The sequence below is a fragment of the Alternaria triticimaculans genome, assembly GCF_023758025.1.
Source record: "Alternaria triticimaculans strain BMP 0046 chromosome Unknown scaffold_1, whole genome shotgun sequence".
Taxonomy (NCBI): domain Eukaryota; kingdom Fungi; phylum Ascomycota; class Dothideomycetes; order Pleosporales; family Pleosporaceae; genus Alternaria; species Alternaria triticimaculans.
In genome coordinates, this window is record NW_026055958.1 from 4,652,106 (window position 1) to 4,679,926 (window position 27,821).

The 27,821-nt window shown below is 53.1% G+C and overlaps 9 protein-coding genes and 1 non-coding gene across 10 annotated transcripts; 6 read left to right on the forward strand and 4 right to left on the reverse strand.

The window, feature by feature from the left end:
- The first annotated feature begins 188 nt into the window (after positions 1-188).
- On the forward strand, positions 189-269 carry J4E78_001539. The gene has a single exon. It is a non-coding gene; the product is annotated as a tRNA-Leu (tRNA).
- Positions 270-1,099: 830 nt separating this feature from the next.
- Positions 1,100-2,886, forward strand: J4E78_001540 (uncharacterized protein; the record flags this gene model as incomplete). The annotated part of the gene is made up of 3 exons (XM_049362197.1): positions 1,100-1,104; positions 1,127-1,269; positions 1,382-2,886. The coding sequence occupies 3 exons, from the start codon at positions 1,100-1,102 to the stop codon at positions 2,884-2,886; spliced, it is 1,653 nt and encodes a 550-aa protein (XP_049227480.1).
- A 2,082-nt stretch (positions 2,887-4,968) lies between these two features.
- On the forward strand, positions 4,969-5,768 carry J4E78_001541 (uncharacterized protein; the record flags this gene model as incomplete). Its single annotated transcript, XM_049362198.1, has 2 exons — positions 4,969-5,344; positions 5,392-5,768. 2 exons carry the CDS (start codon positions 4,969-4,971, stop codon positions 5,766-5,768), a joined length of 753 nt encoding a protein of 250 aa, XP_049227481.1.
- Positions 5,769-6,081: 313 nt separating this feature from the next.
- J4E78_001542 (uncharacterized protein) lies at positions 6,082-7,334 on the forward strand (the record flags this gene model as incomplete). The annotated part of the gene is made up of 5 exons (XM_049362199.1): positions 6,082-6,086; positions 6,151-6,292; positions 6,344-6,461; positions 6,520-6,872; positions 6,927-7,334. 5 exons carry the CDS (start codon positions 6,082-6,084, stop codon positions 7,332-7,334), a joined length of 1,026 nt encoding a protein of 341 aa, XP_049227482.1.
- Positions 7,335-7,727: 393 nt separating this feature from the next.
- Positions 7,728-9,314, reverse strand: J4E78_001543 (uncharacterized protein; the record flags this gene model as incomplete). Its single annotated transcript, XM_049362200.1, has 1 exon — positions 7,728-9,314. One exon carries the CDS (start codon positions 9,312-9,314, stop codon positions 7,728-7,730), a length of 1,587 nt encoding a protein of 528 aa, XP_049227483.1.
- A 580-nt stretch (positions 9,315-9,894) lies between these two features.
- Positions 9,895-13,325, forward strand: J4E78_001544 (uncharacterized protein; the record flags this gene model as incomplete). The annotated part of the gene is made up of 7 exons (XM_049362201.1): positions 9,895-10,065; positions 10,113-10,213; positions 10,264-10,401; positions 10,448-11,487; positions 11,535-12,007; positions 12,057-13,030; positions 13,085-13,325. The coding sequence occupies 7 exons, from the start codon at positions 9,895-9,897 to the stop codon at positions 13,323-13,325; spliced, it is 3,138 nt and encodes a 1,045-aa protein (XP_049227484.1).
- Positions 13,326-17,199: 3,874 nt separating this feature from the next.
- J4E78_001545 (uncharacterized protein) lies at positions 17,200-19,415 on the forward strand (the record flags this gene model as incomplete). Its single annotated transcript, XM_049362202.1, has 5 exons — positions 17,200-17,535; positions 17,593-18,077; positions 18,126-18,370; positions 18,426-19,033; positions 19,092-19,415. 5 exons carry the CDS (start codon positions 17,200-17,202, stop codon positions 19,413-19,415), a joined length of 1,998 nt encoding a protein of 665 aa, XP_049227485.1.
- A 179-nt stretch (positions 19,416-19,594) lies between these two features.
- Positions 19,595-21,568, reverse strand: J4E78_001546 (uncharacterized protein; the record flags this gene model as incomplete). Its single annotated transcript, XM_049362203.1, has 1 exon — positions 19,595-21,568. One exon carries the CDS (start codon positions 21,566-21,568, stop codon positions 19,595-19,597), a length of 1,974 nt encoding a protein of 657 aa, XP_049227486.1.
- A 423-nt stretch (positions 21,569-21,991) lies between these two features.
- J4E78_001547 (uncharacterized protein) lies at positions 21,992-22,669 on the reverse strand (the record flags this gene model as incomplete). The annotated part of the gene is made up of 1 exon (XM_049362204.1): positions 21,992-22,669. One exon carries the CDS (start codon positions 22,667-22,669, stop codon positions 21,992-21,994), a length of 678 nt encoding a protein of 225 aa, XP_049227487.1.
- A 2,741-nt stretch (positions 22,670-25,410) lies between these two features.
- J4E78_001548 (uncharacterized protein) lies at positions 25,411-27,682 on the reverse strand (the record flags this gene model as incomplete). Its single annotated transcript, XM_049362205.1, has 3 exons — positions 25,411-26,280; positions 26,329-27,436; positions 27,486-27,682. The coding sequence occupies 3 exons, from the start codon at positions 27,680-27,682 to the stop codon at positions 25,411-25,413; spliced, it is 2,175 nt and encodes a 724-aa protein (XP_049227488.1).
- Between the last annotated feature and the right edge of the window lie 139 nt (positions 27,683-27,821).

Below are 27,821 nucleotides of genomic sequence, written 5' to 3' on the forward strand. Positions count from 1 at the left end.
TCTTCGCGGCGTAGTGCTTCTCTTCATCTGATAAGTTCCCTTGCCCCGCTTGCAAGAGCCAGTCATTTGATTCGGCTGCCCAGCCATCGGCGTCCACACCCACCGAAATCCTTTAAGCTTCTCGTTCGGCCTGGCGAACTGTGGTCAGTCAGTATATAAAGAGGCCGCAGCTCTAAACCTTCATCAAAGGACAGATGGCCGAGCGGTTAAGGCGCTAGCTTCAGGTGCTAGTAGAGAAATCTGCGTGGGTTCGAATCCCACTCTGTTCAACATTGTTTTTGCATGTGTGGTTCAGTCGAATCCTGTCCCGCTCAACACCTTTTTTGCACATGTAATAGCGGCTGGGCGATGCTGTACCATTTTGCTACTCTGGTGGGCTGGATGCGGTCCGTGCGAGCAAACCACGCGAGAGCGGGAGCGGGGCAGACACGCGATTTCACGATCCCAGGGTTCAGGCTTGGCGTCATCCCGTCTTCCCATCACGCGTTGCGCCTGGGGAAGCATCAATGTAGTCGTGTTCTCGTCGTTCTAACCATTGTGTTCTTTCGCACCCACACCTCGCGCCATTTCATCTTCCTCCGCTGCTACAGGCCATGGGACGGAGCTCTTAGGCAAGAGCAGCTGCCCAAGCCGGCACGGGAAGGTGGACTTGGCCAGGATCGTATGCGCCTCATGCACTTGCGGCACATGCCTCCTCTAGTATGGCCTTCACAGAAACCGATAAGAAGCCTTGAATGGTCTTACTTATCGATCCTATATGCATACCGCATTATTTCTAACAGTAGCTCGCGCGTAGAGCTGCTCCATGAATTGCTTACGCGTCGCATAGCACCAAGTCTTCCCGAGGTCATTCAGCGCAACACCCAGTCCAAGGTCACAGCTTCACAGGCTTCGCGATGGGATCGCGGCGTGTCGCGTCGCTTTTGCGACTATGTTTATCGCTTTTACTGCTTCAATTCGCGTTTGCGACCAGCTCAATCGCTAGCAATGCGAGATCGCCAACTGCACAAGGTATGACTGAGAGATACTTTCCCCTCAAAGACCTCTCACTGACATGTCACATAAGCAGATCAACCGGTCTACGAGCCCGAGAATCAAAATGTTGTCCACCTGCTTTCATCGCCAGCCTCATCTACATCCTTCCCCGATCCGTCCCAAACATCATCGAACGACCTGCCGACCAGCATAGCCAGCTACTCGCTCGCCGAGACCAACATCCTTCACGATCTCCACTCGGCCCTATCTACAATGCAAGACCACTACTTCTCAGTATGGCTCGGCAAATACACAACAGCGATAGATTGGACAGCAGCCGTCATGTCGACCTACGTTTCAGCTACCCTCTCGTCGCTCTCCCACTCGCTGTCCTACACAATGCCAGGTACATTCGACAAGAGTCGGAAAATGGATGTGGAAGCACAAATGGTGGAGAATGAGATCAACAAATACTTTGCGCAGACCATTGCTTACTACTTCGGCGAAGATCATTTCGCAATAAGGATGCAGGCGTTCGATGACATGCTCTGGGTGGTATTGGGCTGGCTGGAGGCAAGTGGTTTCGTGGAGAGCCATTCCGCTAAACACTACACGTCTAACAGGGCTGGAGCGAAGGAATGGCATGCCAGGCAATTCGTCCCTGCTTTCGCCCACCGAGCCCGCGTTTTCTACGAATTGGCGGAGAAGGGATGGGATTGGAGGCTCTGCGGGGGCGGCATGACTTGGAACCCGCGTCTGTTGCCGTACAAAAACGCCATTACGAACCAGCTCTTCATCTCGGCGAGTATCAGCATGTACCTGCACTTTCCGGGCGACGACAACTGTTCACCGTTTCTCTCGCAGCACGACAAGATTGGCCTACAGCAAGATCAGTTATTTGATGACTGCGACGAGGGGCACCGTGGACGCTACGATCCTGTCTACCTCGCGAACGCAGTGAACGCGTACGATTGGCTGAAGAACATCGGCATGACAAACGACCAGGGGCTTTACGTTGACGGCTTCCATATTGGCGGTTACCGCACAAATCATAGCAAGACAACATGCGACGAGCGGAACGAAATGGTGTATACCTACAATCAGGGTGTCCTTCTATCTGGACTTCGCGGGCTGTGGGAAGCTACCGGCAAGACTTCATATTTGGAAGATGGCCATGAGCTCATCAGGAACGTCATACGTGCCACGGGCTGGAGAACGTCTCAACCTCATCGAAGCAATGGCCCAGAAGACGAACAAGAAGCACTACCCGCTGATTGGGCTGGCCTGGGTTACAATGGTATCCTGACGGAGCTCTGCGATCCCTCTGGGCGCTGCAGTCAAGATGGCCAGACATTCAAAGGCATATTCTTCCACCACTTAACTTCCTTCTGCGAAGCTCTTCCATCTCGACCAGTCAGGCCAGGGAAAACACATGCAGCACCCAGAGAGTTGGTTATGTTACACGCAAACAGCTGCAGAGAATACACCGCATGGGTCGTCCACAACGCCCAAGCCGCCCTCCGAACGCGCGACCAAGACGGCCGATTCGGCGCATGGTGGGGCGCACCAAAGCCCTCGTCTCCTTCTGCCTCCTTTCATGACAACAGGAAATCGGCGTCTCATCCTCACCCAGTTCTTCCAGAGAACGCGGTAGACTACCGCAACATCTACCCAAACCCCTCCGATGGCGATTACCTGGAAGACGACCTCAAAGAGCCTTTCAAGCGGTACGTCTCTGGAAAGAATGACGGAGACGAAGACGAAGACGAAACGACAAAGAGAAGCCCAAGCGATCTCAACGACCGAGGACGCGGACGCACAATCGAGACACAAGGCAGCGGTCTCGCAGTCGTGCGAGCAATGTGGGAGTTCCTCCGTCGAGCAGAAGGCACAGAGGGGTATCAGGTGTGAGTGAGACTAGCGATAGAATCGTTACTCATCACCTATCATCCACCACAACCCACACCACGAACCCAACGAACTGTCAAAACAAGTCATTGACATGTCATCACAGAACCACCAACCCACCCTCCTTCCCACACCTACAACACTCAAGCTCCGCTCCACCCTCCCGCCCGACCACCATCGGCAGGATACGACGAGAGCGGTATGCGATAGCCGAGAACTGGCCGCCGGCAGCGAGGTAGATGCTCGGTGTCGTGGAACTGTACGTGCACATGGAAGTGTGTTGTGTGACGGGAGGGGAGGCGTGCTGTTGGTTGATGGGGCTGGAGCTCTTCTTTGGAGAAGGGGAACATTGGTGATAGGGATGGAGTTGTATGCTGAGGGCACTGTTGTGGAACGAGAGAGATGGTTGGATTCGGTATAAGGAAAGCGGGCAGATGGTGTTGGATTGTTGCGGGTCGATGGATAGTGTGAGAGATATGCGGATTGGAAGGCAGTATTGAAGTAGAAAACTAGACTTGCGCTGGGTTAGAGGCTAGGCTTGGAAACGGTGTTGCAAAGATACTAGTTTTACCGTCCATTCTTTCCATCTTCGCCCACGATAGTATCCGTGAATATTCATCACTATCTACTCAAATTCTAGCACAATCTTCCCCACACTCTTCCCCACACTCTTCCCCCCCACCAATAATTCTATGCGCCTCTCTCACCCCTTCCTCCCCAAACCCCAACTCCCGCCTATAATGACACCCAACGACCTTAGGGAGTCTTCGTAGCTCGTATCATACCACGAGGCGTCTGCACCACGAGAACCACAAAGCCACTGGTCTGTGTAAGACCAGAATGTCATGTTGCACGCGAAACAGTATAAATTGCCTGCTCGCTCTCACCAGACCTTCCTTCTCTCATCTCCATCCCTCACTCACAACCACAACATCATTCGCCATGAAGAACACTATCCTGAGCTTTCTTCTAGTGGGAATGCACACTCGCCTTGGTAGTGGTATGCCTCAACACGTTCTCGCAGGCACCGACAAATCGCTTTCTCGTCACCCACAGCAACTCAGCGTCACGATCAACATCGCGTACTCCCCATTGCATGATTCATCAGCGGGACACTGTGTCACAGAAGACTTTGGCTGCGAACAAGGCTATTGCTGGAGAAAGGTTAGTTTAACTTCATACTCTCCAAGGGGAAATATATATCGTCGAGATGCTGATACATGCGTTAGTGTACGTGTGCTGGAGATTGGTGCTGGGGGCGAGATTCGAAGGGCAACTCTGCCTTATGTAAGACTGCTGCTGATTGCCCCGTGGTTGCAGTTGCTTGCCCGGTGAACGGGTGCCCTGACGGCTGCGCTAATAAGTGATGAGCTGCTCAGCTTATACTATCTTGATCTATGACTGAACCTCTTGCCTGCTGTTTGGCTGGTCCTTCCTTTTGGCCGACAGAATGGCAAAAAGATTATTGACTAGTCTTAAGTACGAAGCTGTATGATCAATTTACTGTGTCTTCTTACTTCCTATCCACTATCTCGATCTTGTCCACGAATGCACACGATCAATTGACCAACACTATCTCGTGATTCAGTCGCCAGTAGGGCTTTGTGGTTCATCGCGGGTCAATTATTCTAGCCTTTTTGCAATCGCCCTTACTCCAAAATCAACAGTCGGTGTTGTTCGGGTGCTACAAATCGCCTCACCACAACGGCGGTAAGCTCATGCATGTACGACACAGCCATGGTTCGACAGATCGGAAATCTCTCCATTGATATATCAGTGCTGGCACGCACAACGCTAGCTATGAGATCGTGGACTTGTGTACGGCAGCATAGTCGATCGCTGGTCTCATTGCATTGGGAGATTCTAACGTCCACTATTACGTACATCCAAAGAGGTCGGCCTTGATGCTGATAGCTGCACCACTAAGATACGTTTTCGTGTGCGACTGGAGGCGTACGACAACCTGACCTAACGTGGTTAGCGTAGTAGCCAGCGAAGCAGGCGCGGTGCTCAGCCTCGTCTCCCAAGCAGCAAGTACATTTGACACAACAGTAAGAAAACCACAACAACACATCTTTACCGACAATGGCCACTGCAAACCAAGCCTGCGGACCGGTATATACCAAGCACTTCATTCCTCTCGAATCAAATCCAGACGTCTTCACCGAGCTCGCGCATAAGCTCGGTTTATCCACCTCATTGGTCTTCGAGGATGTGCTCTCTTTGGACGACATAGAATTGCTTGGCTTTCTTCCGCGTCCCGCCTTTGCGTTGATACTGGTGTTTCCGACGACAGACGATTATGAAAAGCGTGTTCAGGACGAGGACGCTACGCTTGAGGAATTTCGAAGCTCTGGAGGCGCTGGTGATCTGGTCTTCTTCAAGCAGACCATCAACAATGCATGCGGTCTTTATGCGATACTGCATGCTATCTGCAATGGCGAGGCGCGACAGAAGATCAGTATGATAGCCGTCAGCCCAATCGAAAATATAACTGATATCAGTCAGAGAGTGACTCGATCATTACCCAATTACTCGATGCCAGTCTGACGCCTGATTCAAACGAGCTAGCGAAGGCATTGGAAAAGAACGACGGGCTCGAACGGGCATATGCTGGAGTAGCAAGCATAGGAGATACTGAAGCGCCCCTCAACGCAGAAGACGAGGTGGACTACCATTACATCGCCTTCGTCAAAGCAGCCCAAGACAGCCACCTATACCAACTTGACGGCGACCGCAAGCGCCCAATAGACCTTGGGGCGCTCACAGCAGATGAAGACGTTCTATGTGAGAAATGCCTTGGCGTTATTCGCGGTATGATGGCAAGCGAAGACGAGAACCCCAACTTCAGCCTGATGGCTCTGGTGGAGCAAGTAGATATGTAGGTAGCCAAGGAGTCACACTCTTCGTAGGATTTCTCCGAAGAGCGAGGAAGTGTGAACTATGAAGGACCTTTTTATTTGTTCTTGCAACGAACTTCGTCAGACGAAGAATGCACGTACAGGAGTACAGCCGCATACACCACAGCTGAGCAAGACGCAAAGCTGTGGGATGCTCCCCCGAAAGGGACTCGTAAAAGTGTCGAAGACTCAAGTGGCTGGTGTGCGGGTTGCGTCCTATGATGGATGGATGTATCTAGAATGACATGGCGACATGGTTTCGTCCTCATATTAGAGGCTGGTGATGTCTGTCATTGTGATGTTGTAGGTGAAAGTGGGTGAAGGGGAAGAAAAGTTGAGATGTTCGCCGCATGGACCACCGCGCTAGGCTAGCTCTCGAGGAACCGCGAGCCCTGAGCTTCACTTCGACTGACCGCGATCGCGACTACGCCTTCCCCACTTCCCTCCTACCAATCGCAAAGATGACGAAGAAACGCAGAAGATATCCGGATTTGAACCAGAAGCTCGAGGTACGATATGCGCACCCAAATCGCATACAGCGCCCATACTGACGTCTGCAGCGACCATGGTGTTACTACTGCGAGCGCGACTTCGACGACCTGAAGATTCTCATCTCTCACCAAAAGGCCAAACATTTCAAATGCGACCGCTGTGGAAGACGATTAAATACTGCCGGAGGTACGCACCACTCGATTCAGCTCCGCGCACTGGATAAGCGATGCTAACAGCTTCTCAGGTCTCTCCGTGCACATGAACCAGGTCCACAAGGAGACGCTTACTCACGTTGAAAATGCCAATCCCGGCCGTCAAGGTCTCGAGCTGGAGATCTTCGGTATGGAGGGTGTCCCAGCCGAGATAATAGACCAGCACAACCAGCAAGTCACACAAGCACATTTCGCCGAGGAGCAAGAGCGCGCACGAATTACCGGCAACCCTATGCGTGGAGCGTACGTCAATGGCCAAGCTGCACCGAACAAGAGGCCGAAGATCAACGAGAGCCTGGAGGAGATCGAGAAGAGGGCGGCCCAGTTCAGGGAAGATCGAAAGAACGGCGTGCTACCCGCGCCTGTGGAGCCAGTACAGACTGCTGTATGTATTCGAGATTCTGGACAGGGAAAGGATATGGGACTAACATATTTACAGACACCACCAGTTGCGCAGACACCGTACGGCGTACCACCCCCTGGCGCTCCCGTGGCCTTCCCACCCGGCGCGCCCGCATATCCTCCCCAAGGCGTCCCACAACCTTTCTCGCCCGCCAACGGCGGCATGCCCCCGCGGCCTGGCAGCATACCCGGCCAACCTGGCGCGTTACCTCCTCGACCTGGTTTCGGCGCTCCACCACCTGGTGCATACCCGCCTGGTCAGAACGGCGACATATCCAACTCTGTCGACGATCTGATCAACGAGGTCACCAAGGAGGCAGCGCCAAAAGAAGAAAAGAAGAGCAAAAAGGACAAGAACCAGCGCCTCATCTTCTTCGCCGAGACGACAAGTCCCGAGGAGAAGATGGCAGCGCTGCCGAGGTTTGCGGATTTCATGCGGACGTGATGAGACAATGGGCGGTTTGCTGTGTATAACGAGAGAAGGCCAAGTTGCGACTATGCACGTTGGCATTTATGCTATAGAGCCTTGAGGCCAGCGCAAGGGCAAGAGCCGACAGATGCAGGACGGACCGCATCAATCAAGGCGTTGCGGCGCGAGACTCTGGCTTTGCATGTGATATCTATCTATGAGCGATTACCTCACCAAACGATCAAGATCACAACGTCAGAGTCCAATAACGGACTGGTCTCACGATAGCTCAATGACACTTGATAGCATAGCACAATGAAACAAACCAAGCTTGAGAAATCAGGGTATCTTGCAATTCAACGCATCCAGTAATTATACAACAATCGTATAGCCCCCGCCCCAGTCCAACCAAACCAACCCTCCCAAGCCTTATCGTCGGTCGTAAAAGCCCGACTGATCACCCTCCTCTTCCTCTTCACTATCTTCAGTATACTCCTCACTCCGCTCATCGTCGCTGCTACGATCTTCACTAGCACGCGCCCACTCTGAACTCTCCGTGAACAACGACTCCCCGAGATCCAGACCACGCGTGTGAGTCGTGCCCATTATGTCCTCCTCATCCTCTTGCGTTGTATCCGCGGCGTCTTCCATCTCCGGCATGGGATCGACCTCCCTCAGCAGCGCCTTCTCATCCAGCTCATCGCCAGCCGTAGCGAAACCAACAGACTTGGCTGTACTGGGTCGCTCGTGCACTTCGGTATGCTCAACGCGGCGGGGCTGTTCTTCGATGACATCGCCGTTCCAGGGCTTGCATTCTTTGACTGTCTCGCCGCAGCGGAGACAGGTCCAGCCTTCGCCTTCTTCGTTTGCGATGCGTTGCGCGATGCAGGCGAAGCAATATACGCAGCCGCATGGGATGGTTTCGTAGGGGTTGGTGATGTCGGTTGTAGCGGAGCCGACGACGCCGCCGCCGCCAGCCGAGGAAGTGAGAATGTCGGCTTCGGTGGTGGTTGTGGGGTTTTGGTCGCGGTAGCAGATTGCGCAGGTGCGTTCGGGCAGGAAACCGAGTTCGCCGGCTGCTTTGCTCTCCTCGTCGTCTTCGTCGTTGGCGGGTTTCGAGCGGCCGAGTAGCGAGAGGACGCTCGTGCGTAGCTTCTTGAATGTGCGGCTTAGGATGCGGCGCCAGCGCGAGATGCCGACGAGGGGGAGGAGGAAGAGGAGGAACTCGGTGAATGCGTGCCAGACGAGTTGGCGGTTGAGGTACTCGAAACTGACTTCGCGCGATGTGGAGTGCGAGGTTGGTGTCAGGCGTAGACGGAGGAGGCGATCGGTTATCGTTCTGTACCGTCCGTCAACGAGGAAGACGAGGAAACTGGCGAGACCGAGGACGTCGTGTGCGTTTCCTGCGAGTTCGCTCAATCGTCCTAGAATCTTCAATCTTGCGCTCTCGGGTCGGGTGTAGTCTTCCGAGGCGGATAGAAGGTACTCTTCCCACTTCGTCCACGCGTATCGCCCTCCCACTGTGACAGCCCCATATGCGATCTTCTGCCACGGTTTGGGCGGTGGGCGATTCGGCGCACTGCTCCGCGCGTCCGTATACCTCAGCCCCTGTAGATGCGCGCCATAACTCGCGTTCTGGTCCCAGATGCTCAGTTTCCACAGTACAGCCCTCAATGCCAGCAATATCTCGGCTGAGTAATGGTCTGTGATATGGCTTCCGAAGTACTTCAAGCCCTCGCCGACTTGACTCTTCATCAGGGTAAGGAGTTCCTCATCGAGGAGTTCGGCATCGACTTGGCCGACGCGGAACTCTGGCCGTGTTCCCGACCGGCCTTTTATCGCGTCCCAGACGCTGAATCCGGTCGAGGAGACGCTGCTGAAGGGGAAGGGCAGGCGCGAGAGGGCGCGTTGTGCGGTTGACGGCGGCGGCTCATGGTGATTGCGCTGTTGAAGGGCGCGTTGAGCGCGGCGGGCTGCTATGCGTTGCTGGGCGGCGGCGAAGTCTGCGGAGGGCATTTGGGCGCATTGGGAGGATGCGACGTCTGGGCAGGCGGGCGGATGTTACGGGTGTCGTTGGCGATGGCGCGCGATGGGGCTGCAACGTGACAGCGTGATGGGGAGACGAGGCTCGAGTTGCGACGGACCGAGGTTGGCTGGGGAAGGCGTGGGAGTAGCCGATGCGCGCGACGCCTTCTCCAGACACGCCGGGGCCATGTTCAGACACGCCCATGACAGTGCTTCTGTGGAGAGACCATATTCAAGTACACGCTAGACAGATGACACACACTTGATCTTCTTATGCAGTACATGTCAACTGCCAACAAGGTGCCCCGGAATCACTGTCTCGTGTCTCGGAGGTCCGAGCTGTCAGGCGGGGAGCTTCTCGAATTTGTTTCCCAAACACCAAGATAGACTTCCCAAACAAGACTTGCCGCATCCTGATCGCAGCCTGGGTGAGCAGGCTCCATAGATTCCGTAATCCGCCTGAGCCGTGAGCCGCTTCCGCGCAAGTACTTGCCTGTTCCTGCCATATCCAAAAGTTCACCTACTTGCGGCTGCCCCACTACCGCGATAGTTGGCCGTCAACATTCACAGCATGAATACAGAGTTTAGTATTGAGGCGCCAGCGGAGGCGAATCCGCTGACTGAGAACATCCTGTTCCATGTCCTACGATCAGCGTCCTCGGCAGATCAAACCCAAGTACAGACGGGCACCAAGCAACTCCAGCAATGGGAAAAGGCCGCGGGTTTCTATCCTCTGCTGCAGGTATGCATATCTTAGCTCCCTGAACTGTACCGGACTGACACTAGTAGACGGTGTTCCTTGACCAATCTCTCCCCCTCGAAGTTCGCTACCTCGCCGTCATCCAGCTCAAGAACGGCATCGACAAGTACTGGCGCAAGACTGCCACCAAGTACGCCTCCACATAAAGCCGCAGAGATGCATAGGCTTACGTGACTGCAGTGCTGTAAGCAAGGAAGACAAGGCTACCATACGGGCTCGTCTACTCGAAAGCGCCGTCAACGAAGCCGACCATCGCCTGGCCCTACAGAATGCTCTCGTCGTCGCTAAGATCGTCCGTTTCGAGTTTCCAAATGACTGGTCAGTCCCAATCCAACATAGACTTCCCTACTCTAACGCTTTCTAGGCCAGATCTATTCCAACAACTACTCCACATCCTTCGTGCCTCGACCGATCCGAACGCCTACCGTTTACAACTCCCTCGCGCCCTTCTCGTCTTGCTATACATCGTCAAGGAACTGTCAACTGGAAGACTTCTACGAACAAGGCAGAGCTTACAGACTGTCGCGCCGGAGATCTTCAACGTACTCGGTACCATCTACGTGAACAAGGTGCAAACATGGCAAGCCTTCTTTCGCGATGGCGGAGACGACGAAGGCGGTGCGCTTGAGAGCATCGACAACAGCCTCCTTGCTATCAAGACTATGCGGAGACTTATAATCGCCGGCTACGAGTTCCCAGGCAGAGACAAGGATGTCCAAGAATTCTGGACACTGACCCGCACTCATCTCGGAGAGTTCTTACAATACGTGATACCGGAAAATTCACCACTTGCAGGCGAAGTTCAGAAGAAGATAGGCAGGCACTTGATGCAGCTTTCAAAGTTGCACCTCAACATGGCCACGACTCACCCAGCAGATTTCGTCCTTTTACCCAATTCCATAGAGCTTGCGCGCGACTACTGGAGCCTCATCTCGCGACTAGGTGAGCAGTGGGGCTCAAAGTCTATCGAAGGCGCCAAAGTCGGTACTGATGGCGATGCTGAAGATGAAGCACCCATCCTCGAGCGTCTAGGTCTCAAAGGCTTGCTGCTGATTCGTGCATGCGTGAAGATGGTCTTCTTCCCCACCCAGACTTTCCGCTTCAAGCACCAGCAGGAAAAGGATGAGAAAAATGCGGCCACGCACAAGATCAAGACAGATCTGCTCACTGACGACCTCGTTCGTGAAATGATCTCAGCACTTGTCCAGCGCTTCTTCGTCTTCAGGCCCAGCGACCTCCGTATGTGGGAGGAAGAGCCCGACGAGTGGGAGAAGATGGAAGAGGGAGCAGAGGACTGGGAATTTGCGATCCGACCCTGTGCCGAGAAGCTGTTCCTAGACCTCGCAAAGAATTTCAAAAATTTGATCATTCAGCCTCTGCTCCAAGTCTTCTACACAGTGGCGAGTGAGTACTCACTTTAGCAGGACACGATTCTCGCTAACGCTTGATAGCTCCGGAAAACGAAGACATCCTTTTCAAGGACTCCGTCTACACTGCCGTTGGTCTTGCGGCTGACATACTGCACGATCAACTTGACTTCGATACCTTCCTTGAGAAGACCTTGGTTGTCGAGGCAGCGAAGCAGACACCGGGCTTCAACATCATTCGTCGCCGCATCGCCATCATCATCTCCCAATGGATAACTATTAAGATGGCCAAGGAGAAGAAACCTATCGTCTACCAGATCTTTCAATATCTTCTCGATAAGAGCGACCCAATGAACGATCAAGTGGTACGAATAACTGCGGGAAGGAAATTCCACGCCGTCGCCGACGAATGGGAATTCCAGGCAGATGCATTTCTGCCGTACTCGCAGCTTATGCTCGATAGGTTGATGGCACTGGTCCAAGAGGTGGAACTTCCAGAAACGAAGATGGCACTGCTAAACACCATTAGTCTTGTTGTATACAGGTTAGAGCATCATGTAAGTCGGAGATGGAGACGCTTGAAGTATTGAGACTAACTGGATGCAGATCACCCCATACGCCAACAGCATCATTTCTCTCCTCCCACCGCTGTGGGAGCAGTCTGGCGAAGAGCATCTCATGAAGCAGGCGATTCTCACACTCCTGGCTCGTCTAACGAACGCCATGAAGGCCGAGTCACGTTCTTTCCATGTCTCATTCTTACCCATTATCCAGAGCGCTATCGAGCCTGGATCAGAAACCCAGGTCTACCTCCTTGAAGATGCACTCGATCTATGGGCCTCTATCATTGCACAAACACCATCAGCTCCAGAGCCTACACCACCTGAATTGCTCAACCTAATTCAATATCTGCTACCTCTGTTCTCCATGGACAACGAGACACTGCGAAAAGCCATTGAGATCACAGAAGCATACCTGCTTCTTGCGCCCTCCGCCGTCCTGGCAGACTCTTTCCGTCCCGCGATCCTCCAAGCCCTCGCCGGGCTCCTAGGCAACTTGAAACCCGAAGCGAATGGCATAATGACACATCTCGTGACATGCATCATTCGAGGTGCGGAAGGTGTAGGTGGTGAGAACGCTGTCAAGGTTCTGACTAGCGATTTGATCTCTTCCGGATTCCTAGCAAAGGTTTTGGAGGGTCTCCACGGCGCATGGACCCACCATCAATCCCACGGCCCTTACCGCGAACTCCCTTCCCGCGCTGTTGATGGAGTTGTCGAAACCGACTACTTCACTGTGCTAGCACGTATCGGCATGGCTTCACCTTCTGTACTCCTCGAAGCCCTCTCCGCATTATCAAGTGAAGGTCTAGAGAAGACTCTAGACTGGTTGTTGGAAGAGTGGTTCGGCCATATCGAGAACATTGGCGATGCGCCAAATAAGAAACTCATGTGCCTTGTTCTCACACGTTTCTTAGAAGGAGCACAGCCTTGGATGTTGGGCAGGCTGCAGTCGCTGGTAGGAATATGGACGGATGTACTCGGGGAGTTGCTGGATGGCATGGATGATCGGAGTCAAGAGTACGTATACCCATTTACAATTGTTTTTGTGACCATACTGATGTCTCTTTCTAGTTCCCTATTCTGGCCTCCAGAGCCTTACCACCCCACCGAACCTGAGGCACCGGAGGATATCCGCAAGCGCGAACTCATCTATACCGATCCTGTGCATCAGATCAATCTCGTTGCATTCGTTAGGGAACATCTCCAACAGGTCATCCAACAGGTGGGTGGTGAACAAGCCTTCCAGGAAGAGTGGTTGAGCCGAGTGGACAAAGAGGTTCTCAAGGGTTTCGGGGAGTTGGGCATCATGTGAGGTGGGAAGACGGCTATAAAGGATGGGCAGGTTAAGAGGACACAAGAGGGGCCAAGTCAAGGTTCTGAATGTCTTTTCCATGAAAAGGAGTGCAACAGTGACAAGCTAGCCGTGGATACAAGGAAACATGATATCTCGCCATGCCGTTGGTAGTGTAGACATTTCGACTCACTTTGGATAGATGGGGGATGCGGGACCGTTGACTCACTGCGGTGTGCGATTCAATATTCTAGTTCCCTTCCATCCTATCTATAGTACTGCGATAACGCAAAGCGAGACGAGTTACATATAACTCCTAAAATACATTACTAGTATATACGCAAAAGATACTCCTTGTAAAATAAGAGAGATCGCAATCCTTAGAGTCTAGTGCGGAGCGGAACTGATGGGAGGGATTCGGTGCTTTGGAGGCGCGATGTAAGGAGTCGAAGGATGCGCAAGGGTTGGGTGTTCGATAGCGAGGGTGAGTGGTTCGTCACAGCGGAGTTTTGAAAGGTATGCCCAATGTGAATACGTGTATATTGCACGAGACCGAGATGTATTGATCGCAGCTTTAGCTGCATATTGCAATCCGTCTAAGGCTTTCGACGTTCGAAGACACGGCTTTTCATTGGCCAATTAAGCTCTGCTCCCGGCCGTCCGATGCATGCCAAGATGTCAGTACCTCTACATTAGGTTAAAGTCGTCGTGAAGGAGTAGGAGCGTATGAGATCAGGCGCGTATTTGGGCAGGAACCACCCAAGAACCTCTCCATGTCTTCCAGTATGTACTCCTCCGCCAGATAGGCATTGCGCAAGGGATAAGTACACCCGCACTGAAGCTGCACCTCTTTAACTCCGCGGACGGGTCATCGGAAGAAACCCAAAGCACCATGTAAATTGCCAAAATTGAGTCAAGTTTAGGTCTGAAGTGCTTGAGCCTTCCCTGCACACGGAATCGTAACTTTGCCATTCGATTGCACCAGCACTCCAAGCTAGCTAAAGCAACTGAAGGATCTTGGGTAAAACTGATATCGCGAAACTGCAGGTGTCCGGCGTAGACACATTACAAATACAAAGGTGCAGATACTTCGGTTCCCATCCCATTAATAGTCCTGACGTGGAACCCCGCGCTGCTACTTCCTATTCGGGTAAGCCATTCCCCATGTGTATATCCGTTAGTATACCCCACTCCTTCCAAGGTTACCAACAAACTCAACCCCGCCCCTCACCGTACCAAACTTCGACGGTTACTCCCGTCGCGACTAATCCGATGGGGCGTTTCAGAAATTTCCTGTCTCGTTTGACCTGCGGGATCTTCCACATCAAACCCAAATACTCAAAATTACCTCGTCCGGATCCTACCATGGCGACAAAAGTCCACGAATACAAACTCCCTCCTACAGCCCTCATTCCTAACTCACCGTACCCGCTGCTCCACTATCCCGGTCTTCTCTATGATATGGTGACCTCCCCGCACTTCAAAACAAGAGAGATTCTCGACCTTTATGCATCGAATGGCTGGCAAACACAATGGATAGCGCAGTACGGAATGGACATACAATCGCACTACCACTCCACTACCCACGAAGCCATGACCGTTATCTCAGGCGAAGGGGCATGGATCCGTTTCGGCGTCGCTGACTCCCCGTCTTGGTCGCAGGGGAAATACGAACCGGGTGACAGGGGAGATGGAGAGGTTGGTGGCGTGGATATCAAAGCGGAACTGGGCGATGTCTTCATCATCCCAGCGGGGGTTAGCCACAAAACCTTTTTGCCGCGACCACGGAACGAGGAATTGGCGTTTCACCAACCGAAAGATGTAGAGGAGGGGAGGGCAGCGGAGGTCGATGAGGAGAAGGAGGCGGAGAGGAGGAGGTTTTTTGAGAGTGTGGATGTTAGCGGCGGGAAGTTTATGATGATGGGTGCGTATCCTTATGGCGGAGTTTGGGACTTCGCTGTTGGAGGTGAGCATGATGGGAAAGAGGGGGAAGTGTGGAAAGTGGGCATGCCGGAGAAGGATCCGGTGTTGGGAGATAGCGATGAGGGGTTGAGGGGGCTATGGGAGGGTGTGGAAGAGGCTGGTGGTAGGGTGGTGATGGGGTTGAGAGAGTTGGGGTTCGGAGTTTGAGGTGTGATTGAGTGTGGGGTAACGACCGAAACGATCTCCTACACAGTTCTTCTCATTTTCACGAGGACAGCTTCCTCCTTCATTCCCGTAGTCTCGATACCAAGTTCATCGCATTGCTGTTACGCTCTGTCCATGCGCGTTTCTTTGAAGTTGAGCATGAGCGGTAATGCCGAATCCATCTCCAGCAACGAAATGAGGAGCGACTCGTCTACACTATATCCAAATACGCCATATCTTTGCAACAGGTAGGTTTGAGAACATGTGTTCGTGAAGTTCTCCGCCGCACGATCATTCCGAGACGGGTCCGACATCCCCGAAATCGGCGCTAGCCTCCACTCCCGCCCGCGCGCCCTACGAGTGATCCATCAAGGTCCATCCTATATAACTGAAGGCAATGCCCCTAACTCTCACAGTTTTGCGACTCTTTGCGAATAAAACAGCTTGTTCGTCAAGATCACCTCTGATTGACGCGACGTTTCCAAAGTTACTTAGGTAGGCACGATGCTGCCTCTTCTACGCCCCTTCCAAACACCCAGCCACGAGCCGGCACCTGATTAGCGCAATGCAGCAAGAGGAGGCACACAACACCAAGACAACTTAGGACCCCTCGCAGACCACTCTTGCTTCTAGAAGACGTTCACAAGGAGCGACGCTTTGCCAAAACCACCACCATGCCGCAGATAACCGCCGAATTGCGACCATAGCCAAGCGACCGGCGTCCCTATCATCATTACCAACGCCAACACCTTCTCATTCAATCATGAGAGGGTCATACCAACACATACAATCGTGGGAGCGACTGTGAGCCCGACCCAGACCACTGGGCATCCAAGCCGCCAAGGCCAAGAGAGTGCCGCATAGCCGGACGCCCTCTGACTGATAGCAATCACTCGGCGTAACCTTACTCCCAGCTGGCTGACCGAGAACCTGTCCATGTCGGCGACGAATTTCGACAGGAGTATTTGAGCCGGGTGGGCCATTGTTCATCGGACGCGTGTCGCCAAAAGACACCTGAACGATATAACGAGTACTGATGTAGATGCCTCCCGATGGGTCACGTGTGTGACCACAAACGCACGCCGAGGCCATCGTGCTTAGGCACCAAGACGTATCGGACCCCTCGTGGCTGACGGCCAACTCTGGTCCCACTCGCAATCCATAGACGGATTCCGAGCCTTACCCCAGATCTGGATGCGTCGAGCTCTGTCGCGTGCGCAAGCTTTACCGCGCGCCAAGATCAATACACTAGAACCTAAGACCGAATGGACTGACTAGACGATATCTCATTCCCTCCGTGGCGGACGCACCAACACAGGTTCAGCGCCATGTCCGAGATACATGCACGCCTGGTACGGCATCGGCAGTGGTGTTGAGCGCTGAGGATGGAGCGAACCAACCAATGTACAGCTGCTGATCACCCAAGACCCGTTGTACCCGAATAGTAGGGTACGCCCAAGCTAGCTGAGCCTCTGCGCAGGATCTGGGGAAGCCTTGGATGCGAGCGCCACACTACTAGTGCTGTTTGTAGAAGGAAGGTGGGCGATTGCTTGGGCTGGGCACATGCTTGGAGAGATAGGATATGTGGCACGACAGTCAGATTGTAGGACTCTATATACCGGGATCTCACTGCGCAAATCTTACGGTTCGACTTTCACGTTCAGATCCGCAACTCGCCTTTACACGGTCGTGAATTGACCCCGTCACTCTGTCGGGAGCGACAAACTCCTTTTCTCTCGTTCTCTACCCACTACATCCAGTCGTCAAGATGGCTGCAATCAAGAATATCCTCATGAAGCTCTCGCCAGCGGCGAAGAAGAGCGAAGATGGACGCGACATGTTCTCGAACCGCATCCAGTTCGTCCTCTGCGCCATGGGCGGTGCTGTTGGTCTTGGTAACCTGCTGCGCTTCCCATCGGTCGTGTACAACAACTACGGCCTCCAATTCTTCATCCCCTACTTCATCGCCCTATTCTTCGTCGCTTTGCCTGTCCTGGTCCTTGAGATCGCACTCGGTAGCGTTTACCGTGGTGGCCCAGTGCTCGCGTGGCACAGCAACAACAAGCGCGCCAAGGGTATTGGTCTAGCAGTCGTCTTCAACGGCGTGAGTGGAATTGACTTGCAATACTGAGAAATATACGCTGACTTTGCAACTCCATAGTATGTCGTGGTTACCTACTATGTGCCCCTTCTAGCATGGATCATGAAGTACTTCTCCCGCAGTTTCCAAAGCCCTCTGCCATGGAAAGGCCAGGATCTCGAGGAGTACTTCGCCAACGTCATCGTTGCCAACACGGCCGCAGCTTCCACTGGTAGTCTCAACCCCGATGGCAGCGTTGCTTCGTACACTCAATACGTCGGTACTGGTATGCTCGGAGAGACCGCAGGCTGGGCCATCTTCACTTGGTTCGTCACCTGGTTGTGCGTTTTCAGGGGTGTCGGTATGACCGGACGTGTCATCTACGTTACTATGGGTCTTCCGCTCGTACTAATCATCATCCTCATCGGCCGTGGAGTCTCGCTGCCTAATGCTGGAGAAGGTATTAAGCTTTACTTCGCGACATGGCGTACCAGCGCACTTGAGAGCCCTCAGATTTGGCAAGCGGCTTTTGGTCAGATCTTCTTCTCCATCGGTGTCGGTTTTGGGTATGTTTAGTTGCACTTCTGAGAAAAAAGGTATACTGATGTCTCTAGATACTTCACCTCGTGGGCATCTTACTGCTCTTCGCACTCCAACGCTGTACAAGATGCTCTCATCATTGGTTTCAGCAACTCAGCCGTTGAGATTATTGCCGCTTTCTCCATTTTCGGTGTTGTCGGCTACCTGGGCATTGATCCCTCCAGCGGCACACAGCTCGGTACTTTCGTGACAGGATTCATCACCTACCCCGAGGCTCTTGCTCAGATGCCAGGTGCTCCGTTCTTCTCCGTCGTCTTTTGTGAGTTGGAAGACATCATCCTCGAATGAGGCAACTTGCTAATCTTTCCTCATAGTCTTCACCCTCTTCCTCCTCGGTCTGACATCCGCCTTCTCCCTCCTCGAAGTCATGACAACACTCATCATGGACACGAACTGGGGGCGCAAACTTCCTCGCTGGGCCGTCTGCACGATTGTCACCGTCATCTCCGCACTCATCTCCCTCATCTACTGCACCGAGTTCGGACTGCAGGCCCTCGACGCAGTTGACACCTACGTCAACGATGTCGCCCTCTTCTTCACAGTCTGGTGCGAGACCTTCGCTGCAACATCACTCTACCGCTGTCGCGACGTCGCCCACCAAGTGGGCTGGCCGGGATACCTCATCTTCACTATCGGTTTCGCCGTCGCCCAAGGTCTCGGCATTCGCGTCGCCTACGGCTCGACTCCAGGAACCGGTGCTGGTGTCGGTTTCGCCTTCTTCATCGTCAGCTCTTTGATCGCGCTCTTCGCTGCCCGAACCCCTGCTATCCCCGGCCCCCGCTTCTTCGGTAACAACAAGTTCCTGAGCCGCTTCTGGTGGGTCGCTTTCTACCCTGGACACCAGCTTACCCGGGATATGAACGTGACTATTGGAGTCGGAAAGAACTGGAACATTCCCTTTTACTGGGCTGTTATCATGAAGGTATGTTCACATCTAATCAAACCTTTCAGTGCATCTCGCTGACTGTTCTACCTTACAGTACATCTCCGGTCCCATTCTCGCTATCGTCCTCTCCTTCGCCTACCCCAAGTTCACACAACAACACATGTTCGACCCCATCATGATCTACGGCTTCAGCATAGTGCACCTCGTGCTGCCTACCATCGTTCTGGGTCTTCTGATGCCATCGTGGTTCAACTGGATTATCCCATCCGAGAAGGTCCTTCTCGGTGACAAGCCAGTTGCGCCTTTGGAGACGATTGACAACACGAACGCGATTATGAGGATAGGCAGCGAGGAGACGGGATCAGTGCCGCCGTACGAGGAGCCGAAGATGATGGAGACGAAGTCGACGAAGGTTTGAGCGGACTTTGTTAGTACTCGATCGCACGTGCTTTCCGTTGTATTGATAGAAGGGGGTTGTAGCTGGCGATTAGACGCACTCGCTCGTATCTTTGTAATTCAGACTAGCGATATACCAATCCACATATCCACACTTCACATCCCACATACCCTTTCGCAACAGGCCCCCTATTACACATCCTACCGCGGACTAGCCCTAACCAACCACGCCCTAATCCCCTCCGTATGCCTCCTAGGCAAACCCTCCCACCTCCCCTCATCATACGTCTTATCCATCTCCCTCAGAATCCCCTGCGCCTTCCTCAACTGCAGTCTCTTGGCCCCCGCCCAAGGCGTCTTATCAATAAACGCATCCGCCTCCCCCACCAACTCCATCCGCTTATCCCTCACCTCCTTGCCATCTTCCTTCTCCGCATCGCACAGCTTACACTGACACCTGAAACCCCATGTCCTCTCCAAGAAACCCTGTCTGGTCTCGTAATCAAGCGACGCGTCGTACGGATGGAAAATCTCTTCACCGGCTTTGATGGGCTGGGTCGCCCGTATGATGATCATATCGCCTGCGAACTCTTTCGTCGTGTTGGACAAACAGGAATGGTTGATATAAGCCGCGTGGCGCCAGAGTCCCGTACTAGCGTTCCTAGCACTTTCCTCGCCGAATTGACTTCCAGGCCCGAATCCGTTCCGCGACATGATATCGTGGACGCGGAAGACATCTACAATAGCACCGTCTTCGTTGGAGAAGATCTGTGGGCCTTCGCCTTGGTAGTCGCCGAAAAGGTCCATCAATTTCTCTGTTTGAGAAGGCTGGTTCAGACATTTCTGAACGAGTGCTTTTGCGAGACCGACGGGTGCGACGCGGATTCGGTCGTCGCGCGTGTCGTACGTCATGGCTGTTAGGGTGTCTTCTTCGTGACCCCAGACTACGCAGAAGGCTTTTTCGCACATTACTATGTCGCCGGTGGTGAGGTCGCGTGTTGCGTATAGGCCGCGGCCTTTTCCGGGACTGTCTTTGATGAGCGTGTTCTTCGTGAAGTTTCCGGCGTCGACTCGGGAGCGGGCTTTGGAGAGGTTGGTGCGGATCTTCATTAGATCGTAGCCTCCTGTTTCTTCTTCGCGGAGGCGGGCTTCGATCTTTTTGAGTTGGAGTTTGGCGTCTTTGTCGTCGGGGGTGAGCTTTTGTTGCGCGAGGAAGAAGCCTTTCGCTTCTTCCCAGTGGCTTTGAGCGTACGCGGCTGACCCTGCTCGGAAGTAGGCTTTGCTATCTAATTCTTTCGACTTCTGGTCTTCGCGTCCGGTTAAGGAAGCGCGGGCGTCGGTCTTTACTTCATCTAGTCGGCCTAGTAGCAAGTTCACGTATGCACGATTCCTGGAGATATCGCGGGCTATATCGGGGTTCGATTCTGCTAGGATGTCTTGCTTTGCGATCGCTAGACCTGCTGTGTACTTCTCGTGGGCCAACGGGAGATCCTGCTTCTTCAGTGCGTTGTTGCCTTGAGTCTTAAATCTTGTGGCTGCCTTTTCTGCTGCTGCGGCATCCTCGAAGCTCTTTGGGCCTTCTTCATGACAAATGACTAGGTCTGAAGGATGGTCGATGCGGATTGTAGGCTCGCCCTGTTCAGTGAGGGTAAAGTATGGCTCCTTGATGATGAAAAGCTTGGTCGACTCCAGTACATCCTCGCTATACCGCGACTTGTGCAGCAGTATTTCCAGACGCTCTGCATCAGTTCCATCCTCGTTTTGAACCATAGTCCATGACCTCGCTACGAGTGTGACTACAGGGCTTTCCCGTTTAACAACCAGTTTGCGGCCTCGGTGATGCGTCTCCATCCTGAGGTCTGACATCTTCATCGGCTCTAGATCTGACAGTGGAGTCGTGCAAGGTGGATACGGCCGGCCTACTCCGATGACTGGAATAGTAGTTGAGGTCTTCCCCTGGGTTTGCAGCATATCGGGATCTGGCGCACCTCCCATATCCGCCATGAGAGCTGCACCAGTGGCCGCTTGGTGAGCGGCCAGCTTGTCTCTTGGAGCCTTTGCATTGCCGCTTTGCTCTTCGCACTTTTTAAACCGGTCTCTGATGGTATTCTGGATGCGTTCCGCCTCTTTCTCTGTGAGGTAGATTGTGTTATCTTCTCGTTGACTGTTTGCCATCTTTCCGTCCTGCGTCGTCGAGCCCCGCCCGGCTTCTGCAGATTGGTTACACAGCGTTGCTGGGGTCCTTCTTCGCCCACCAAAATTTCGACCGTTTCCGGTTGACCTCGCTGACAATCGCGTCTTGTCAGGAATTTGCGCAACGGGCTGGCGAAAAGACTCGAAAGAGAAGACGAGACGAAAGTAAGCGACGCGGCACCACGGATTGGAAATGTCAGAATTTATCTCTGGTTGAGTCAGATTTCCTTTCACTTGAAGTTTAACACCACACGCGCAGGCGCATTCGGAGGGGTCGAAGCTAGCTGAAATTTGTTATCGATAAATGCGGGGCTAAAAGCGACACCTTGGAAAGCGGAACTTGAAGCCGCCCTTGAAGTTTACCAACGCCGAACATTGACCGTGTCAAAGAAAGACCACCATGATCTACTTCCACACACTTGAACTTTCTGCGCCCGCTTCTTTCCCCTTTTGATAAGTCTCACTCAGACTGTTGTATAGACTCTTGACCCTATCGATCTCACCCAGTAGCCGCTTCCTCTCGCTCTCGTCTTCAATCTCCCCAACGACATCGGCAAAGCTCTTCGCAGTGAAGAACTTATTCTTACGATTGTAGAGCTGCCTGCTTTGTACCTGCTCTTCCGTCTCGCCCTGTCCTTGTACCCGAAACACCTCTTGCAGGATGTCGATGTCGTACGGAATTCCGAAGAGATCCCGGCTATCTTCGTATGTGAACAAGTAATAGAACTCGTTGAAACCCGCCCAAGTGATGCCGCTCAGACATAGCGAGCATGGCTCATGAGTAGCAAGAAAGATGCAGTCTTTGGCGGGATGTGGTCGCGTTGATGGGTCAGGGAAGTCGACGGTGCAGAATTGTTGGATGCAGTTGATCTCGCCGTGTAAGAGGGGTGAGATGCGCTCGTTGTTCGTAGCGAGAGTGTATGGTGTAAGATATTTGCGGGATAAGATAGCTGCGCCGAAGAGTTTGGAGCCACTTGAGACACCTTTTCGCGTCAGGGGTATGATGCTATCCTCGATGGTAGATAGCAGGCTTGAGACGAGGTCCTTGGGTGGTAGTGTCGTTGAGGTTGTGTGGGAAGACATTTTGTGGACGAGTAGCTGAGATGGATCTCGTGATGACGGAGAATTCAGCCTTTGAGAGGTGTAGGTGTCAATTAAGACTAAGACACTGCTCCCGCTTATCGCTCACTGTATCCTTGGATGGGGTTGCTCTTCATCTGCATGTCGGAGACTACCGGTGGCGCATGCCGCGGGGCCTCCCGATGGATTCGTAGCGGGGCGCCACCGACCGCATGCGTGGATTTCTGGTCACTTTATTCTGTGATTCCATATGATCTTCTTCTTTCTAGGACTCAGCCCAGAAATCGCAATTCCAGAAGTGCGTTCACACTCAATGTGCAACTCTTTCGATTAACGAATCTGAATCATTCCTGGCCTCGACTTCCCCGACAATAGATCGTCGAGTGGGTGAGGAACGCCTTCTGTCTTTTTCTTGTTCAAGGCTGCCATGTATGAACCGCCAACGATACGATAGAAACGATCCTGTGGACGCAGGATCACAGGACAAGCGGTGTTCCACAATAGGGCGACGTGATCACCAGGCCGAACGGCGGCTGGACATCTTCCAATGCAGCCCCGCTGGGTAATAAAGAACCTCAGACGATGGGTAATGTAACTCGGCATTTTGTCTTCTAGCAGGGATGGATCTTGTACAGATGCAATTTCGCTCGTCTCCAACAGCAACTGCGCTACGGACCTCAACATGGCATGCTCTCCATGTTTCGCATAATTCGCTATCGCTTCTGGAGATTTTTCCGCGTAGCATTGAATGACCGCATAGAAAACACTGACGTGGTTTTCGGAAGTCATGTAGTAGATAGCGTTCTCACATAAGTCTGTCATGACGGCCTTGTATCCGTTCGTCGCTTCGCGAGGTCTGATATGCTTTTCCCAGAAGCTTTCTAAGAGGTTGGGCCGGTTCCTACGGTACATAAATTGCACGAGGTGTATAGGCTCCGAGAGAGCGACGATCTTGTCTAAGGTAGCGCTCAGCACGTTAAGAGTGTCAGCAGCGAGCGGGTCGAAATTTGATTGCAGTGCAGACATTGGCTTAGGAGTAGATCCTGTGAAAGAGATGCCGTTCTCTACGAAGAGACTGTGAAACTTGCAAATTTCGTGCAGTCTGTGGCAGGATGGAAAGTTGTTGACGAGAGGAAGGTCCCAACGTGGTGACCACGATGGCATGTCGCCTGGCTGCCACTGTTCTAGCTGCTCCTCGTGCTGAACTGCTAAGAAGATGTCTTCCACCAAACCCCGCTGCAGGGCCCGGATAGCAAATTGCCGATAGACGTGCTCTGCGGGTAAAGTATAGTCCGGTATGGTAGCTTTAGCTAGCGATTGTCCAACGGGGTCTGCTGCTGCCCAACGGTCATCACCACATTCTAGTCCCAAGATAGCGAAGATCCGATCGCGATTGTCTGAACATCCAAATGCCCTAGCTGTATGGATCGTTCCCATAAAACTCGTCGCGTCGCAGCGTTGATCCTTGATTGCAGACAACCGGGATATGGGTTCGAGAGTCGTAGACTGGAGTAGCGTAAGGGAACGCACTACGTTTGACTTTTGGAGGTTGCTGATAGCCAGGTTGATATGTTTCCATTGAATTTCCTCCGCGCCCCATAAGAAGAGTAAATCCTTTGCGAGTGCGAATTCCTGTATGATCCAAACACGCCCCCACCATGGCCGATCACTCAAGGCGCGGAGGCAGACCCACTTCACAGCATTAACGCCCATGTACTGATCCATTCTTTCCAACGTAGCCTCGATGTCTTTAGAGTCGATGTCACGCTGGCCCAGCGTTGAACAGATATCGAACGCGTCCCGGGCGTAGCCATGATCATTCCCAGGGCCGAAGCCATATACATCAGGACCTAGCCACACGAGGACTCTACGCGCACTGCGGAAGACGCGTTGCATAAGCTGCACCTGATGCGACTTCTCAACATCGTCAATTTGATTGATACACAGTCCATCGATCCATACTGTTCGATGCCGCTCCGGTAACCGGATGCGTAGGAGAGCCTCGTGCAGACTGCAAGTCACTGCGATGACCTTGGAATCGCAGGTGAGCGAACAGGACAAATCCGAGTCGCCCCAAACGTACGAGATGGCCTCGTACCCCGGATCGTTGTCGAGGTCGCAATCTTCCAGGCTGCACGTGAGAGGATCCGTTTCGGGCGCAGGATCGATGTGCAGAACACGAATCGATGTCGGCGAAGCCAGCTGCTTGTACATGGCTGGCGCAGTGAGACGATTGTTTTCGCACATCAATATGGGTGCACTGCACGGATTCGTAGATATGGAGGGGCTCATACTTCTAGCAAGGCAAATGTGTCTGCACAAGAGTGGCACGGCTGCAGCATGGTTGATGGACCAATGATACGCTGAACTGACTTCAGCGTTGCATGGGCAGAAGCTGGAGGCCGGTGAGACGCCATTGGGTATAGGTCGAGAAGAACATAATCATGGAAGTTGAGCTCCGGCCTTGCTGACCCACAAGGCATGAGGCGCATGTCGATTTCAAGCTGTCTATGAGGAAAGTTGTTGTGCTGTGCCTGGGTAGCTGCCAGAGTGCCGATAAGGTGCCCATGTGGGTCCGCTAGAAGATCACGCGAGCAGGCGCGAACACGCTCGACGCCGCACGCGTCGTGCATCCTGACATACTTCACTACCTCATGAAACACCGATCACCATGCACAATCGGTAGAGAAGTAGTCTAGTCAAATGGACATTTGATTGATTCCTCAATTGTCATTACACTAGCCTCACAAATCGACAAACTCCCCCTTCAGCAGCGGATCGTCGCGCACTTGCTGCAAGTAGCTCTCCACCTTGGCCGTCAACGCAGGCACATCGAATCCGAAATACTTATAAGCAGCTTTGCCCGGCAAACTGTGGCCAAAGCGCTTCATGCAGCAAGCGGCATCAGCATACCTCTCCCAGCCGTTCGGCGCGAACGGCTCAATGACGACAGCCGGAATACCGCGATGCCTTCGCAGCGTCTCACGCTTGTATTGTGTAGGCTGGGCATCAAACAATCGCTGACACGGGAAGCTCACGACACGCGCTCTGATGTTCTTCGCCTTTAGCTCCTTCGCGGTATCGACAGCATGATGCAGCTCTGCACCGACACCAATAAGCGTCACGTCCGCATCCTCGACCTCCTCGATCACGTATGCGCCCTTCGCGACCAAGTCCCGCTTCGTTTGCGGTAGTTGAGGCAGAGTATGCCGAGACGTCGAGATGATGCTCGGTGTGTTCTTCGCTTCGATCGCCGTAATCCACGCGCCTGCCGTCTCCTCGCTATCGGCCGGTCGAATGTACAATATATTGGGCATAGCGCGGTAGAGGTTGGCGAGTTCGATCGGCTGATGGGTCGGGCCATCTTCGCCCATTCCGATACTGTCGTGTGTGGCCGCATGTATGACCTGGAGGCGTTGCAGCGCACCCATGCGAACGGCTGGGGCAGCGTAAAGGTAGAACATGAAGAAAGAAGATGTCACGGGGATAAAAGTGTTTGGTGCGTATGCTGCCAAACCGTTGGAGATGGCGGCCATGGCATGCTCTCGCACACCATAGTGGATATAGCGTCCGCTGTAGTTGCCGACAAGTCCACATGTGGTCTTCAGGTCGGGCTAGGTGGAGTTAGCAATGGCGCTTCCAACGGGACGAGCACAGCTTACATTTTGGAAGTCGACTTTGCCCTTCCAGTTCATGTTGACTGAAGGCGTCAGATCAGCGGTGCCGACCATGAAGTTGTTAATCTTCTCAGCAATTGTATTGAAGACAAGGCCTGACGCTTTCCTTGTAGCTGTAGGCGCCTCGGGAAATGAACTTGGGACCAAGTCCTTCCAGTTGTCTGTCAGACGACCTTCAATTCGGCGCCTGAAGTCGGCACCCTCGTCCGGGTACTTGCTTTGGTATTCTTCCACTTTCTTCTCCCACGACTTCACGAGCTCCTCGCCCCTCGCGGGAATGTCTCCAAAGAACTTGCGCACCTCCTCGCTGACAACGAAATGTTCCTCAGGGTTGAAGCCGTAAGCCTTCTTCATATTCGCGACATCAGCTGCTCCGAATGCCATACCATGTGCTGTGGCATCGCCTGCGACCGCACTACCAAGCCCAATCACTGTCCGGACGTTGATGAATGTGGGCTTCTCAGTGGATGATCGCGCTTTGTTCAGAGCTTCGACAAGGCCTTCGATGTCGAAACATCCATCCTCAATGTCGATGATATCCCAACCGCATGCTGCCATCTTGGCATTGACGTCCTCGGTGTTGGTAAGGTCGACAGAACCGTCGCAGGTAACTTGGTTGTTATCGTAGATGATCGTAAGGTTGTTAAGCTTCAGATGGCCAGCAAAAGAGATCGCTTCCAGAGCAACACCTTCCTGCAGACATGCATCGCCGATCATACACCATGTGTGATTCGACACAACGTCGAAATCCGGTTTGTTGTAGATTGCCTGGAGATTCTTCGTCGCCATCGCCAGTCCGACCGCATTGGCTACACCCTGTCCTAATGGGCCAGTCGTCACCTCGATACCTTCATGTTCGATCTCGGGATGTCCTGGGCACAACGCGTCGACGCGCTCTGAGTGGTATGACTTTAACTGGTCGAAAGTCATGGCTTTGTAACCTGTGAGGTGCAGGAATGTGTATTGGAAAAGACAAGTGTGACCATTTGACAGGACGAATCGGTCTCGGTTGAAGTAGTCAGGTGTATGTGGTGCGTATCGCATGACATATTTCCATAACGCAACACCGATGGCCGCCATACCGATAGCTCCTCTGTCGTATCGTCAGTTCCACTCTTACAAGATGTGGTTGTGGATCTTACCCGGGATGCCCGCCATTGAATTGCTGGCATAGATCCGCGATGAGCAACCTAAATGTCTTCAAGACATGATCTTGCTCTTTCGATAACTTCTGGACAGACGACTGTTCCAGCTTCGCCTCTTTCTTCAGTCCATCTACGACATTCTTGCCGTAACCGGTCGAGCCGCTGACCTGCGGTGAATCTTGCGAGGTATGCATTATGTGAGGGTATGGAATGTCTTGTGAGCTGCGAACTTCACAATACCAACATTAGAAGGTTGCTGATCCTACAACAGAAGGAGGCGCATCACACATATGTATTCTTCGTGCTGCATTGAAAACTAATCTTCGACATATA